Source organism: Episyrphus balteatus, chromosome 4 (assembly GCF_945859705.1).
Source record: "Episyrphus balteatus chromosome 4, idEpiBalt1.1, whole genome shotgun sequence".
In the NCBI taxonomy this organism is placed as follows: domain Eukaryota; kingdom Metazoa; phylum Arthropoda; class Insecta; order Diptera; family Syrphidae; genus Episyrphus; species Episyrphus balteatus.
The window spans coordinates 19,038,306-19,054,328 of record NC_079137.1 but is presented as its reverse complement, the minus strand read 5'-3'; the positions used below and the strand labels follow the sequence as shown (position 1 = coordinate 19,054,328).

Sequence of the window (16,023 nt, the reverse complement as noted above, 5' to 3'; positions counted from 1 at the left end):
TGTCTTAATTTGTTACTTTTATCTTTTTCCACTGTTTGACTTGTAATATATCACTGAAATACATTATAGATGTACTCTTCTATAAAGAAAAATAAAAAAAAACAAAAAAAATACTTTTCTCCCCACTGTTTTACTCGAATTGGTTCCTTTCCTTTTTCCCCACTGTGTCACCTAACTCAGATTACTTCAGAAATTGATTTTTGACGATTGTAATCAAAATACCATTATGTTTACAACCTTATCTAAAACTTCTTATTTTAACACCAAATTCTGAAACACCCTGTAAAGTTTTTTTTTTTAAACTCAAAATTTTCATAGCCTTGGAAATTTCCTTCAAGATAAAAAATTGTGGCGATGTCTTTATTTGTTTAGAAGATATTAATTTTGCAAGCAAAAAAGTCAAAACGGGACACTGTGCGCCATAGACCGCCATAGACCGAAATACCATCATCGTTATACCAGTTGAGAGTTATATATTTACCTAAAGGTAGTTTTAGTTTGCACATGGGTTGCCTAGCGACATCCTCCTTTAGAGGCCCAAAGCTAGCCATGACAGCCACGTCCTGATCGGCTTAGCGGCAATCCTGAGCAGCAAAACTAAATTAGAACATACACTGAGTAGTAAAGGGAAAAAACAACTTAAAATCAACGAAATCTACGTTGATTCAACCATTTTTCGGAATGATTTTGCGTTGAAGAAGAAAATTTTAAAATCAAAGTAAAACATCGTTAGTTTCAAGTGGTTTACCGTTATAAAACATCTTTAAATCAAAGTTGTTTCAACTTTTAAAAAAAGCATCAATTTATTAAAAAAAAAGAAAAAATGGGCAGCCACTGGGGATCGAACCTACAACTCTAAGGTTACTAGGCGAATGCTTTTTTTTTTTTTTTTATTCATTTTTATTTTTCATCATCTTAAAACTATCTAGAAGGTAGACAAAAATTCATAAAAACTAGCATACTTATCAATAACTTACAACTAACTTACTGGCCCTATAAGGGCGCTCTAAGTTATACTTCATTTTTCTTAATACTAATGCCTTTCGGCCTTAAAACTAATTTAATTGAAATATATATTTCAAGGTTTTATTTTTTCCAAGAAATAGTTTACAAAAAACTTGGATTCTGATCTTTTTTATTATTTTAAAACTTGCAAACTAATTAAAACTACTTAAACTAGGTACTTAAACTACTTAAAAACTAGAACAGCCACAGCAAGCCATTTTGCTTTTGTTTCTGTTTTTTTTTTTTTTTTTTTTGTATTTTTTTTTTTTTTTGTTCTTTTTTTTTGTGTGCCACCCCGACTGTCCCTACTTAAAACTAAACACCTAAAACTATGTAAGCCGGCCAAGGCATACAAAACAAAGACCACTTTTTCATATCCATATAAACTACAAATTACTAAGCCACCAAAACTGGTTCTCCTGCTTTACCCTATCTCTCCGGTCCCGATCGGACACAGTCAGTGTTGCCAATAGTGCAGATTTATCTGCATTTTGCAGATTTTCAACACATTCCCAGACTTTTGAGAACCATAAATCTGCAGTGCAGATTTTATCTGCAACTGAAACTTAACGTTTCAATAACAAAAATAGATTTCATTTCAAAAAATCCAGTAAAATGTTATAATTATTTAACTTTAGTTTTCAAATCAGCTGGAATTTGTTCATAACGTTCTATATTTTTCCTTCTTGACTTCTTGATTTCATTTTCTAAAATTCAAATTGTAACAAAACTCAGTATGATTTCGATTTTATAGAGGAAAAAGCCTAACGATATAATTATTTATGAACACTTCCAGGGTTCCAGGGAAGAAGCTATTGATACAAATTTAACAATTTCAGCGAGAAAAATTATTCTCGACATTAATTTTAGCTGACACCTGTTCGCAATCTTTTTCAAATCGTGTCTCCCAAATTTTAAGAAATCTGCATTGCAGATTTTTTTTCATTGTTTCTGCAGATTTTTCAAAATATTTTAATGGCAACACTAGACACAGTCCTACTGAAACGAAGACGCCCTTCTCCGCCTAGTGCGAGGATGTCCCCGTCATACAGCAGTCGCCTATCCACGGTTCTTCGCCCGACGTGGTAGATTAGCGGAACTGCCAATCTATCCTGTACAAGCCCCGACCATAAACAAAAAATACCAAGACTGGAAACTCGGCGGTCAACTGACGTTTGCCTACAAGCTGCGAGGTGTGGTTAATGTCGTGAACCTATCGTTGTGTTCGTGTCAAATGTGTGGTGAATGTCGTGAATCTATAAATGTGTGCGTGTTAACGTCATTTACCAACGTGGTGGCTTTCACATATATTCACAGACAGCACTGTACACAAAAGGGTTTCGGGGGGAAAGACGTACGAAAGTTTCCAGTCTTGGTATTTTTTGTTTATGGCCCCGACTATCTAAATAGAGGAATGCTTCAGGCGGAATATAGCCGCTTAAACACACACTCTTGAAGTATTCCTCCAGCTCCTGACACTGACACATCCCATCTTGCAGCGTCCTTAAATGACAGAAACTTTACATCGCCTTTAGAATCTGGACTGAGAATTGTTGATGGTCAAAGAATTATATTCATCTCAAAACTTGAACCCTCAACGAATGCTCTTGATGTAAAAAATTTTATAATGTCTAAAACCGGTACCTTGCGATCAACTACGGTGGATAAAATGCTCCATCGTAACTACTCAAAGTACTCTTCATTTAAGATTAAAGTACCAGATTCTATGTTCCATCTTCTCAACTCAAAATCTTTTTGGCCAAACGGAATCATTGTGCATGAGTTTCAAAATAGGAAACAAATAAAACATTCTCACCCTTTTCAACAACATATAACAATGCCCTTTCTGAATCAAAGCAGCTACACCAACTATTGATCTATTATCAAAATGTAAACGGCCTAAGGACAAAAACCAACAAGGTTTATAAGAACATAAATAACGTGCCTCATGATGTACTTATCCTCACGGAAACATGGCTAAATTCTTCTTTTGTGGATACAGAGATGTTTGATTCCAACTTTCAAATTTACTCAACTCAATATTAGACTGTGAACTTTTACAAGATGACTTGAAAAGATTTTGGGAATGGTGCAATAATAATCGTCTTTTTTTAAATGTTGAGAAGTGCAAGTCAATGTGTTTTACGCGTAAGAATAACTGGTTTGTCCATAAATATAACTTTAACTCCTCTGATTTATGTATTTTGTCTAGCTTTACCGATCTTGGAGTAGTATTAGACTCAAAGCTTTCATTTATCGATCATTTTAATTATATAATAAAAAGGGCTAATAAGACACTTGGCTTTATTAAACGTTTTACTCGTGAATTTCATGACCCTTATGTCCTTAAAACCCTCTATGTTTCGTTTGTGAGATCAATTCTTGAATATGCGTGTGTTGTATGGGCACCTTATTACGCGACTCATATCAACAGATTAGAATCCGTTCAAAGAAGGTTTATGAGATTTTGTCTACGTTTCCTTCCCTGGTCAGATAGAATTGTAATACCACCTTACTCTCATAGATTACAACTTATAAATCTGCCATCTCTTTTTGCTCATAGAGAGTATTTACAGTTCTGTTTTATCATAGGAATAATTAATGGTTCGATTTCAACACCATCGGTCCTTTCCCGATTGAATTTTACAGTAAGTCGTTATAGTGTAAGAAGACAAATGTCACTTTGTAACATCTTTAGTAGATCAAACTATGGCGCTTATAGTCCTCTCAATCTGTTAATTAATGTATTTAATAAAAACTATGTTCTTATTAATTCCTGTAATGATATTGTTAAATCACAGAGTATAAGGAATATGTTTTTCAATCAATATCGTTAAAAATTAATTTTTTATCCAATGTTAAATGTTAATCTTAAATCTGTACCGTTAGTATTTAACGAAATAATAAATAAAATAAAATAAGTATTCGTCGTTAGGGTAGTTAGCCCCAAAAATTTAGCTATTTGAAGAGGCCATCGCTCTTGAAATGTGGCCACGAACAAGCTTCAGCATAAAGTTATCAATTCTATTTATGTTGGCCCTATTGTATAAAACTTTATTGGAAGTGTAATCAGATTCGGGTGTTCTGTGCAGACCAAGGCAACGTCTAAGACACTGCCTCTTAAACACCTGAAACTTTTCCATTTGAGATGGAGCAACGTTGAACCACACAGGGCATCCATAGACAATCATCGGCCGAATGAGGGCCATGTAGCAAATCACCTTAACCCTGGTGTCAAGCCGACTGCTATAAAACAGCCGTTTCGTCAGGGCAAAAGCTCCCCTAGCCCTGGCCAGAGCATCATCCATATGTCTATTGAAATATAGATATTGATCTAACCAGATACCAAGGTACTTTACTACACTTTTACTCGGCAGTGGATGTCCGTGAGGTCCAGCGATCGCCAGCTTCCGCCAGTTCCTTCGCGTATCCCCTGAAGCCCTAGCCAAAGGAGTCCTAAATAGAATCGTTTCTGAAAGTTAATTTTCAACTTCCAGTCATCACAATATCGCTGAATTTTGTCAAAGTCACGTTGCAAGAGAATTCTGATGACCTGTTGGAGCTGTTCTGTACGCAATTAGATCGTCGGCATACGCAATTGCCTGAGTTAGACTTCCTATCAGATCGCTGGTGTAAATACTAAAGAGAATCGGTGAGTTCACCGCTCCCTGTTGAAGACCATTTTTAATATTAAAAACTCCAGTAGAAGTAACATTGCCACTTTTGACAACAAACGTTCTACCATTGAGCATGTCATAAAGCATATATAAAAGTGGTTTACTTATACCAAGTCTTGTTAATTTAAGATAGAGACCTTCTAACCAAACGGTGTCGAAAGCTTTTTCCAAATCAACAAGACAGGCACCCGTGCACTGTTTTTTAGGTTTGTTCCACTGAATATCAGATATAAGTTTAGACGCGGCATGAATAGTGTCATGTCCTGCCTTAAACCCGAATTGATTATCCGGTTTGATATTATTGTCCTCAGCCCACTGAGACAGAGCCCTATTGATAACTTTTTCAAATACTTTGCTGATACTTGGAAGGAGACTTAAGGATGTACCACCGCTGTTCTCCAACGCTTTGGATAATATGCATTATTCAGAGTGTTGTTAAACAAAGTGGCATAAATGTCAATAGCTTCTTGCGGTAGATGTCGTAGTACAATATTAGATATACCATCGACTCCTGCTGACTTCTTTTTCTTTAATGAATCGAAGATGAGCTTGAGCCTTACCTTCGTAACTAACAGGGTGTTAGCCCCGGCATGCTCGGCGATGATGGCGTTTGCCAAGTGCTCTTCATTAAACCCGGTAAAACCGCGATTCTTAGATCGCCATTGCGTAATATCATTACGTAGATAGAAGTGATGTTTTCCAGGTCATGGTTCGGGTTAATGCTAGCATTAACCTTGTACACTTGCTGGAAGGCAGCACCCACCACCTCCACTTTCTCTTGCGGATCTTCGATTATAAAGAGGTCGTCGTCCAAGATGGCTTCCCCCGGATAACGGCCCGAATTTTTTTTGTCCCAATACAGACTAATAGACAACCTATAATTTTCTTTGATCAACTGGTTGATGTTTTTGATCGACGACTTCAGTGTTCTAATTTCCAGATCGTGTGGGTCGGTAAATCGCCGGTATAAACGTTTAAGTCTTGTCAATTGTCTGTGGAGTGCGTCAATAGTCGCGTTTCGGTAAACGTTATTTTGGTCGCGTTCTTTGTATTTAGGTATCGTTCTGTTCATCGTTTGTAGGATGGTATCGTCCATCTGTTGGAGATAACCATCAATCTCACTGTTCGACAGATTTCTGTCGTTTGGAAGGTCTATGTTATTCGAACGCAGTTCTCTTGCTAAGGCGTTGGTGAAGCGTGGCCAGCGCAACTTACCGTAGTTGTAAGAATGCTCCGGTACATACTCCTCCAATTCCACAAGGTCGTTCGGAATCTGTATTGCGGCGGCGAGTCCGCAGTGGTCGCTGTCGTACTCAATTGTACGAAGGCAGTTTCTTGAGTGTTGGCCCACAGAGTCTGTTATTGTCAGTCTCGAGTCTAGAAGCAATAAATCCAGAAAAGAACCGCTTCTTGGAAACGATGGCCTTTCAGTAGCCAGCAGATCAACCCTATATTCAATATTGTTTTGACTCATCCAATTATACAGATGATTACCTCGCTGATTCTGTATTTGATTTCCCCAATCTTGGTGTTTGGCGTTCAGATCACCGGCCATGAGGATATAGTTTTCCTCCAAATTCAGTCGTAGGACTTGAAAAAGTTTTTCGAGTTCTGCCGTAAAGTCAGTTGGTTGAGGTGCTTCTGGCGCATAAGCTGCGACTGCATACACCCGCTTTCCATGCTGGAGAGGGATGCATACAATGCACACCTCAAGCGTTAGAAATTTTCGCACTTCACTATTGTATATTACCTTATAACTAATGCCTTTACGTATGAAGATTGCAACACCGCCCCCTTGAGTGGAGTCGGGTCGGTCTCTTCTTACGGTATTGTAATTACTATTTGTCAGTTTATGTTTCTGGTTAAGCTTAGTTTTGCTAGCCATAAACACATCGGGACATAGATCTTTCAACAATTGGAAAAGGTTAGCTCTACGTTCGACCCTAATCAGTGAATTTACATTCACAGCTAGGATCCTAAGGGGCCTTTCTGACAGCGCGCCCATTACGACCTAGATTGCGTTAAGCTAGGCAGTTGAGAGTAGATATGATCTACCCTCACTGCCTGCTCCCTTATCTGTCTTTGAAGCCCTTATAACTGTGCTTGAATGCTCAGTAACAAGGTCTGGCGAATGCTTAACCAACGTGCTATCTCACTGTTGAAAATTAGAGTGATAAAATGCAAGAAAAGCTGAAGTCCGACAAAAATAAAAAAAAATTCTTACGTTGTTTCAATTTTATTTTGAAGAAGTGTCATGTTAATTTTTTCAACATTAAATCAAAGTTGAACATTTTACATTTTACGTTGCGGTTTTTCCCTCAGTGTATGAAAATGTATGGGGGTGGCCACATAGACCCTGAGAGTCAACTCTGTTATATTTTTTTTTTTGAAATCCTGAGCGGCGAACTACATTATATTCTAAATTAACACGAACATTTTAGTAATTGGTGAAAATTATGGTTTTTTGTGACGAAAAATATTACAAAATATTAATTTTTTTATTAAAATAAAAAAAAAAAATAAATAGGCCCCGACAGGAATCGAATTTCTGACTATTTTAGAACCTACAGCCTAATAGATGGACTAATTCTCTTTAAACTTGGGATGTAACAGTTTTTGGAGATTGTGCAGATGATTCAATGGAATTAATTTTTTTTCTATATCGCCGCCCAGGACGTGGCTACCTCGTCGCTCAGGATTGCCGCTCAGGACGCGACATGGCCGTAGCCTAAGCCATCCTGCTTGTATGTAAAGTCTTTTAAGCAAAATATTATATCAGAGAATAATTTTAAAATGTTGATTCAAAATATTCAAGATTTTTGAAATTTGAAATTTAAGTAGGGTTAACAGAGGCGAATTTAGAAAAAGGTCAAAAAGCTGTTTTCTTAACAAAAATTGATAGAAACAAGGTTGGTTTTGGAATCGATAGATATTGTCAATATATGAAAATTACACATAGAAACAAAAAATAAGTCACCAAAAATCAGCATTAATGGTATTTCAAATAATTTTTGTTTTATTAGAGAGAAAAAATGAAGTGACTTGTAATAAAATAACAAGTAACTAAAAACATAAGTATAGAAAATTAATTAACTACACTGCCCACATTTTCCAAAAGTAAAATTTGTATATCTTACGCGAAGTTGTGTTTATTTTTATTCGTGCAATGTATGTAAGAAGGATGGCTACATTTACAACATACAAAAAACATTCCAAATTAAAGCCAAACATTTGGGCAGTTACACTATTTTTTTATTTTAAATAATTCCAAATACATAATTCCATCTTTATGTAAAGAATGTTAGTCTAAGATTTGAAGTATAAAAAGGCAAAATAACGTAAATGAAAATAATTCGGTAAAAGAAAGTAAAGCGAAGTACAGTCAAATTAAAGTCAAGTCTAAGCCAAGTTGAAGTCAAAGCAAAAATCTATTTTTTTAATTTAATTATTTCATATTAAATCTGTATATTTAAACATTTTACCTTTTATTATAAAAAGCACTAAAACATTAATTACCATTCCTTTTTTTCCTTAATCAATACCTAAAGTGAAATAAATCAAAGTATATTATTTTTCCCTTGATATACACTCATAATGTTGAATTTCTTTCTCAATTTTCATTCTTTGTTTTCAGTTTTTGATTATTTATTAAAAAAAATTGATAAATCTTTCTTTGAAAAATTTAAACTCTGAAGATAAAAATTTAACCAGGTTGAATTTTTAACATATGAAATTTTTGTATTCAATTCGATTGTGTCAAAAATTTAACCTCGGTAAAATATTTAACACAATTCACACACGATCTATAAATCTGTCGTATTTTTTTAATTAAATCCTTTCCCTCCCCCTACATTTATGTATGCATTTACACATATATTCCAAAAAGTCTCCGAGCAGTTGCAATTTTTTAAATTTTGTTCTTAAAAATATCGAATTTATGCTATAGAAACCTTTTGTACCAGGAATAAAAGAGAGTAAGCCAACAAATAATTTTTCAACAAAATTTATACCATTTTATTTAAAAACTTTAAATAACAAAAATTCATTACACGTAAACAAAAAATAAGGAACAAAAAAGTATCCGTACAGTTCATTTTTTGATTAATTTTCGTTGAAAAAAACTTAACAAAAATCACTTTACTTAAGGAAAAATAAACTTATAACTAGTAGGACCTCCCTGCAATCTGTGTCTCATCGAATGAACAAGCTTGGCGGTCGTACCTATCTGGAGAAATTTTGTTCCATTCGTCAAGTAGGATCGTTTTGGGGTCATTCTAAATCGCTATTGGGTGCTGACGAACCTTTTTTTCTACGTGATTCCATAGGTGCTCAAAACTGAAAGTTTGCACATTGCATCTGCTTTTTTGGTTCTTAGAGTATTTCGAGAAACAAGGCATTGTTCAACTCAACCAAAAATACTCGAAGATTGAGTTCAAGAATGCAACCAATGATGACACATCTAAAAGCTTCGTTAAATTTATAATGTCAAACAAAATATTTCCACTAGAAAATGAAATGTCATTCTTCTTCCATCTATCAACTTCAATCGTCAACTCTATTAAATATTGTTCAACGAATGCTTTTAATTTTTGTTCGAGATACCTATAAGATTCGTAAATTAAACCAAAGCTTTTCAATCGTCAGGGTTCGTATGGTAAATTCTTTTTCAGAATTCTTTACTTAATGTAACGTATTTTTAGGTCCTACTCTATCAAAATGTCAAAGGAAAAGCATAAAAGTCCTATGTGAAGAACTTGGAAGCCAATTCGAGCATGATTACAAGCCACGACACGAACTAACCAGATGTTAAATACACCTATGTACCTACGTTAAATAAAATTATTTGGCGATTAATTTTTTGTTGATTGGAAAAAAGGTCACGAAAATAGGATAAATTGATTCTGAAAATAGTTTAGTCGTGAGACACCCCCCACACCACCCTCTCGATACGCCCCTGAATTCATTACTTTAATCTTCAATCAGATCTCACCTATACTTTTAACTTCACCATAAGAAATATTGCTTTCATCATTTGAGTTTATTGAGACACTCTGCATCTCATTTGTCATACAACTTTCTGATTCAATATCACTTGGAGAAAGACTATTCAAAGTGGATGATTCTGAAACACCAAACCAACGAACTACACTCCTAACTGTCTTAACATTCTGAACAACATTATTTTTTATGCTTGGACTATTAACGTAGTTTGAGGAATCCGAACTAGTATATTCCTTCAATATTCTTCTATTTTTTGATCCTGATTTAGGGCATGTAATAAGTTTGTTCTTATGACCAATATCGCTATAAATTGTCTTTTCCTCCTCCACCACGTAGCCATAATGTTTAAGCGAATCAACGAAAATTTTCACAGCACGATTAATTTCCACATCAGTAGGATTATAGTGTTCTTCTTTTTTTATTGTTTGAACAGCTGAGGTTGAGTTGTGGACTGCATTTTTGTCCATACGTAAAGGATCCTGTTTACTAACACTTGATGATGATGATGTCTTTAAGCCATTATGTCTATCAATTAGTCTTGTTTGAGGTAAGGTATCCCTGTAGTTGGCTTTTCCTTGTCCTTCTCTTAGAATATTCTCTAATCGTGGAGCTATCTTCTTTGCGACTTCCTCAACATTTGATTCATAATTAGTTACCACCATTCGATCTGGATGTTTTTGATTCTTCTTTTCTTGACTATCTCCAGGTGGTGATATGAGTCGAATAGGATTGCCACCAATGATGGTGGGCGTATTACAGTCCTTGTCTTGAAGTATACCTTCTAATATGTTTGCAGTGATTTCATATTCTATCAAATTGCCACCAATGATGGTGGGCGTATTACAGTCCTTGTCTTGAAGTATACCTTCTAATATGTTTGCAGTGATTTCATATTCGACAGAATTTTCGAGATTTTCGGGGCCAGTAACTACGTTTTCCAAAATTTTATTTGCTGTATCTTTGATTTTCGTCGGTAAAGTTATCTTTGGCTGAGGTGAGCTTTGTACTGCATTACAAAAGGGAGATGTGTTGGGTGAAACTGTTTTTTTATAGTCACACTCTGTTTGTACATGTACTTCACACCGACTTGGCGGGCTTTTTAAGGAAATATTTTTGACTTTGGCTGATGAAACACTCTTTAAAGAAGAATCAGTGTTTGGGTCAATGTCATTAAAAGTCGTCGAAGAGTTTTTATGTTTTATAAAAGAACTGGAACTTGTAGATGAATAGGATGGATTTGAGGCAGGCGAATTCCGAGAGGATGTTGAAGAGGAGTACTGGAAATGAAAAAAAAAAGATATGTATATAAATTATTATTATTAGAGTTTTATTTAACTCTTTGTTTAACGGCCATATTATTCACTAGTTTAAAAAATACATCTGGATTTAAACAATGTCAAATGTCAAAAATAAATCCAATTCCATAATATTCACTACTTAAATCCAATCGTAAATAAAATTTTTTAAATCCAATCTCATTAAATCCAAACAAATTTGAACTGCTCTCTGGAGGTCTGTTTAACTTTATAAATCCAGATGTAAAGTTCATTTTCACAGTGTTCAGCTGTTTTGTCAAGTATTTTGTGAAGATAAAATAAAGATAAATGCAAATTGTATTTGAATAATTAATTATTGAATAATCACATAATTTTTTTTTTGAGTGAATAATAGAACAAAAAATTAAAATTTATGAAATTCAGATTAAATGGATTGGATTTAAAATTAATTTTAATCTAAACTTAATCCAGAGTGAATAATATGGTCGTAAGAAAAGCGCTGTACTTTCGAAATAGTTAAAAAGTAATCATATGGGCTACTATTAATAATGTTCTTAAAAAAACAAGAAAACTTAAATAGGATTGTCCTGGACATATATTCCGAACCTCAGATGATCGATGGACCAAATTAACAACAGAGTGGACCCCGAGGGACAAGAAAAGAAGTGAAGGAAACCCATGCTTTTTTATTTACTAACTCTTATTTTTAATGGTAATTTTATTCATTACGAAAGGGTCGAACATGTTGTCGGGATAATTTTCAGCTTATTTTCTAAATCCTAAGTATGAACACCTCCATCCAAACCCCCTTATTTCTTAAGCTTGTTGTTTTTTTTTTTTTTGTTGTTTCCCATAAAACAACTTTAAGAGGGGCCTTAGGGCCCGGTCTAAATACAACAAAAACAACACAAAACAAAAAAAAAAGTTAAATTAGTCTAAGGTAGTTAAAGTTAGTTTTAAGTCATAGCTTGTACTAAGCTTAGGTAAATAAATAAATGAAACATCATTAATTGCACTCAAAAAAATCATCATTAGCAAACGGATACCTAAACTAGTAAGAAAGAAGTTAAATTAGGGAGATCATCAATGAAGATGAAAGAAAAATTGGCCTTAGGATCGATCCCTGATCCCTATTATTTCGAAAACAATTGATAGAAATAACTTGATTTAAAAATTAACATAAAGTGTGCAATTCTAGCTTTTGAAAAAAAGTTATAATTGATAATTGTAAGTGCTGCCGTTGTTTTTTAATAATTTTTTTCATGATTTAAAGTAATTTTTTAGAAAATTGCCCTCCCGCCAAACAAATAAAATGCACGAACTTGCTCTTAAGGTTAAAGTTGCTATAAAGTTTAAAAGTTTTTTAATAGAAATTTAGGAAATGTATATGATAAAAAAACAAAAAATTTCTTTTTCAAAGGTAAAGAACAACATCTGAAAACATATTGATCGTTATAACCGTTTTTTTTTTTAATTACAGGCCTATTCTGCTATTCGATTCACGTGAATAAGAAGCGTTTAAATGGCGGCGGTAAAAATTAAGTATGACCAATTTTTTTTTGTTTTCTTTAAAATTTCTAAAACAGGCGGAAAAAAAGCTTTGCTTTCGATCGAAAGTAATAAGTTTTTCAAAGTTTGACTTGAAAAAGGAAGGAAATCTTTCAATTCACGTGAATCGAATAGCAGTAGCAGAATAGGGCTGTTAATTTTTTTGTAATAATTGCTTGTAGAAACTACTACTACATCTAAAACTATAATTTCGAAAATTTTGTTTGTTAAAGAAGATTTTTGTATCTCTAATGGCTTATTTTTAATTTTTAATTGAGATTTTGTCCTCATTGCTAAAAATGGCGTCACTTTTTTGTGGTGGCTGCCATGGTTCATTTATTTATAAGACGTTATCACGTCAAAAAAATCCAATCCGATTTTGGTAAAAACGGATTATTATTACTGAGACCTTTGAGACCTACAATACGAGTTGTAGCTGTGCTATGAAACTTACAAAACCAGATAACACCTGAAAACTCAGCCGATAATTGTTGTTTACTATGTCTGGGGCAGAGATACCGAAGGGAGATCGGAAACTTTCGTACGTTTTACCCCCCAAAACCCATTTGTTTATTTCATGTTGTTGTAATTTCTTTTATATCCGTGAATAAATGTGAAATACACATAACGTAACCACAGTGTTTTCACGCATACTTAGCCCAAAGTATCAACCCGAGCTGTAGGCAAACCAGTATGACGTCAGAAGTTTCCCAAATAGTTGTAAGGGTCTTAAGGTAATAAAATTATTTAATTTGAATGAAAAACAATAAAATAATATTTTCGCAAGAAGTTTATAATAAAAAAAAGGACGTTTTTGTTGATTTAAAGCAAGAATCCTTGGGCGGTGGAAAAGAACAGTAAACAAAATTTTCATGTGAGTTTTCAGGTGTTATAAGCGAAAAATGGTAATCAATTCAGGGTTAATCCAATACTGTGTCACTTTGTTGTATCCTCATTTAAGTCTGAATATTTAAAAAATAATAGACGAATTGTTAATATTTCATAAATTAATTTATCAACAAGTTCAGCCATGTAAAAAGAAAAAAGTAGTTTCGGTTTTTTTTTGTTAATTTCTCGAAAATGACAAGATATTTTTGGATCCGGTTTTCTTATTTTGTTTAAAAATGAATAAGAGCATTGAATTTAAGGAATTAAATTAGTACTTAATTATATTAAATTTGGAAAAAATTAGTTTGACATTTCTTTTCCAATTTTTTTTCTTCAAAATTTTGATTTTTAAAATTAATTTTCAAAAACTTTTCTATAAAATTTTATTAAAGACGATTTTTTTATTGTCTTGACCCAACCTACACGCTCTAGTTTTTCGGTAAATTGTTCCTGAATCACCCTGTATATTATCGAACTGTTTTAGAACTTTAAGTTATGTTGGAGACAGAAATCAAAACATTGTACTCATTATGTAGTTGGCTCACTCACCTCTGGTAGATTTAATAATTCCAGTGGTTTGAAAAACTTGTTGCCACTTTTTGCAATAGGTTGATGGTTATTATCTTTTTCTAATATATCTTTTCTAACTTTGTCCAAAATTATTGTTGATTTAACATGCTTTTCCCCTTTATGACTACAAACATGGTACATAACATTTTCTATACAGTCTACACTTATTTTCTCTTTAAAAATACTTTCACTTTTACCATCAATAGAAATGCCTGCTAACTTTTGAACTTTAAAGTCAGGCCTAATAAAAAGAACAGGAAACCGTTGAAGGTGACACATCTTTTGCTTAGCTAACTGGTCAGATTGCTGCTGAATTGTGAAGAGACCTTTGGATGGAATAGAAGTAATAATGTCATAGTTTTTGTCTGTTTCTTTGACTTGAGACCTATTTGCAATGTGAGTTTGAGGGTCAGTTGAATTGCTTTGCAGCACACTTTTGTTTTTCTTTATTCTTACAATCTTATCTGCTTGTTTATCTTTTGGTTGATTTAACATAAAAATGCTATTCCATGTTTCTTGCTTCAATGGGCCTGAAGTTAGTTGTGGTGATTTCACTTCAGCTTGTACTAAATTTAAGGATTCCTCACTCTGACAATTGAACTGAAATGACCTTTGTAAGCGTCTTGGAAACAATGTCATTGATTCAGACTCCATTTCAAATTCAATTTCTGGGTGCTCTTTGAAAAAATCTATATTTTTTTTAGCGGACTCAGCGAATCTCTGTAATGGAAATCGACAAGAGCTTGTTCCAGCTAATTTGTTTGATTCTACGCCAGTTTTACTAGATTTCATTAGACTCTTTTTCATATTCGAACGAAAGTTTTTTATACGTTTAGGTGGCGCTGGCACCTGGACTGCAGGCAGGTTTTTTGTTTTCGGCTTTTCAAAAATATTTGTTCTAACAGAAGCAAACGTTTTAAAAGAACTCAAGGAAGTTCTTGCTTGCCTCCTTTTGCTTGAGGGTGGTGTTATTGTGACAACTTTAAATGCTTCTGATTCATTTGCATTTTTCATAAATTTTTGTTCACTACAATCTGGAGGAATCCTTTCCACCAATGGCCATGGAGGATCTCTGCTTTCGGCATAAAGTTTAGAAACTTGGTTGCTTTCGACCGGTGTCAATTCTTCTCGTTTTTTGGATTCGATAATTATAGAAGATGCAATCGATTGCTGTCTTAATTCTTGGCGCATTTTATTTTGGAAATGTTTGGAACTTTTTATCAGCTCTTCAACATTTTCAATATTAAATTTCGCACTGTTCATTTTTCTAATAAAGAAATACTTGTAAAAGCTACGAATTTCCGACTGTGAATGAATGAAGTAGGTACACAAATAATAAAACAGAAAACTCGAATATTGGTCATATGTAATTTAATTATTAATTAATTAATTAATGTAGTAATGTGGTAGATGTGAATAAAACTTTAATGAGCTTTTTTTCAATGCAATCTTCGATTTTGTTTACAAACAGTGAGTTGAAACGAAAATTGGTGAATTGAAATTGGTCTGGATAAACAAAACAGTTTGTTGTTTTACAATCGAATAAAATGAATTTTTTCTACACTTTCCGATTTACGGAAATATCCGTTCACTTATTTACAAATATTTAATTAATTTTTCAAACAAAAAGAAAACACTCTTGGATTTGTTTACATCTTCTTTTATAGATTTAACACTCTGAATTCCAACTTCAAATAAGTATGCTTTGATGACGTACATGCGCAGAACCCTATTTAGCAAGAAAACGGAGTTCAGTTTTGACAGCTCCATTTGGAAACGCCGAATACGAGATTAAATGAGGATACACTCGCAAATATATGGCGTTTTTCTTTTTTGGGTCTGAGGAAATCTCTGAGCGATCAGAACAATGGCCCGTTCTTTTATAAAATGAAGTTTACTCTGGTTGTTGTGTCAAAAACACGATGTTTTTGTTAGATTTTGTTAGAAAATATTAACTTCCATTAAAGGACCAGTGTTAGATATTGTTGATCTGTGAAAACAAAATTTTTTGAGATCCAGATAGACCAGTGCCAATAATTTTTGAAAATAAAAAAATT

The 16,023-nt window shown here is 33.6% G+C and overlaps 1 protein-coding gene and 1 long non-coding RNA gene across 2 annotated transcripts in view; one reads left to right on the top strand and one right to left on the bottom strand.

Moving 5' to 3' along the window:
- The window catches only part of LOC129918666 (uncharacterized), a 27,290-nt gene extending 11,267 nt beyond the window's left edge, over positions 1–16,023 (bottom strand). Inside the window, exons 1-2 of the mRNA XM_055999295.1 lie at positions 13,946–16,023; positions 9,673–10,960 (exon numbers count right to left, since the gene is read on the bottom strand). Coding sequence (XP_055855270.1) covers positions 9,673–10,960; positions 13,946–15,229 — 2,572 coding nt within the window. The 5' untranslated portion in view covers positions 15,230–16,023. The remainder of the gene's footprint in view (positions 1–9,672; positions 10,961–13,945) is intronic.
- Positions 8,416–9,536, top strand: LOC129918671 (uncharacterized). The gene is made up of 2 exons (XR_008772983.1): positions 8,416–9,327; positions 9,383–9,536. It is a non-coding gene; the product is annotated as an uncharacterized LOC129918671 (long non-coding RNA).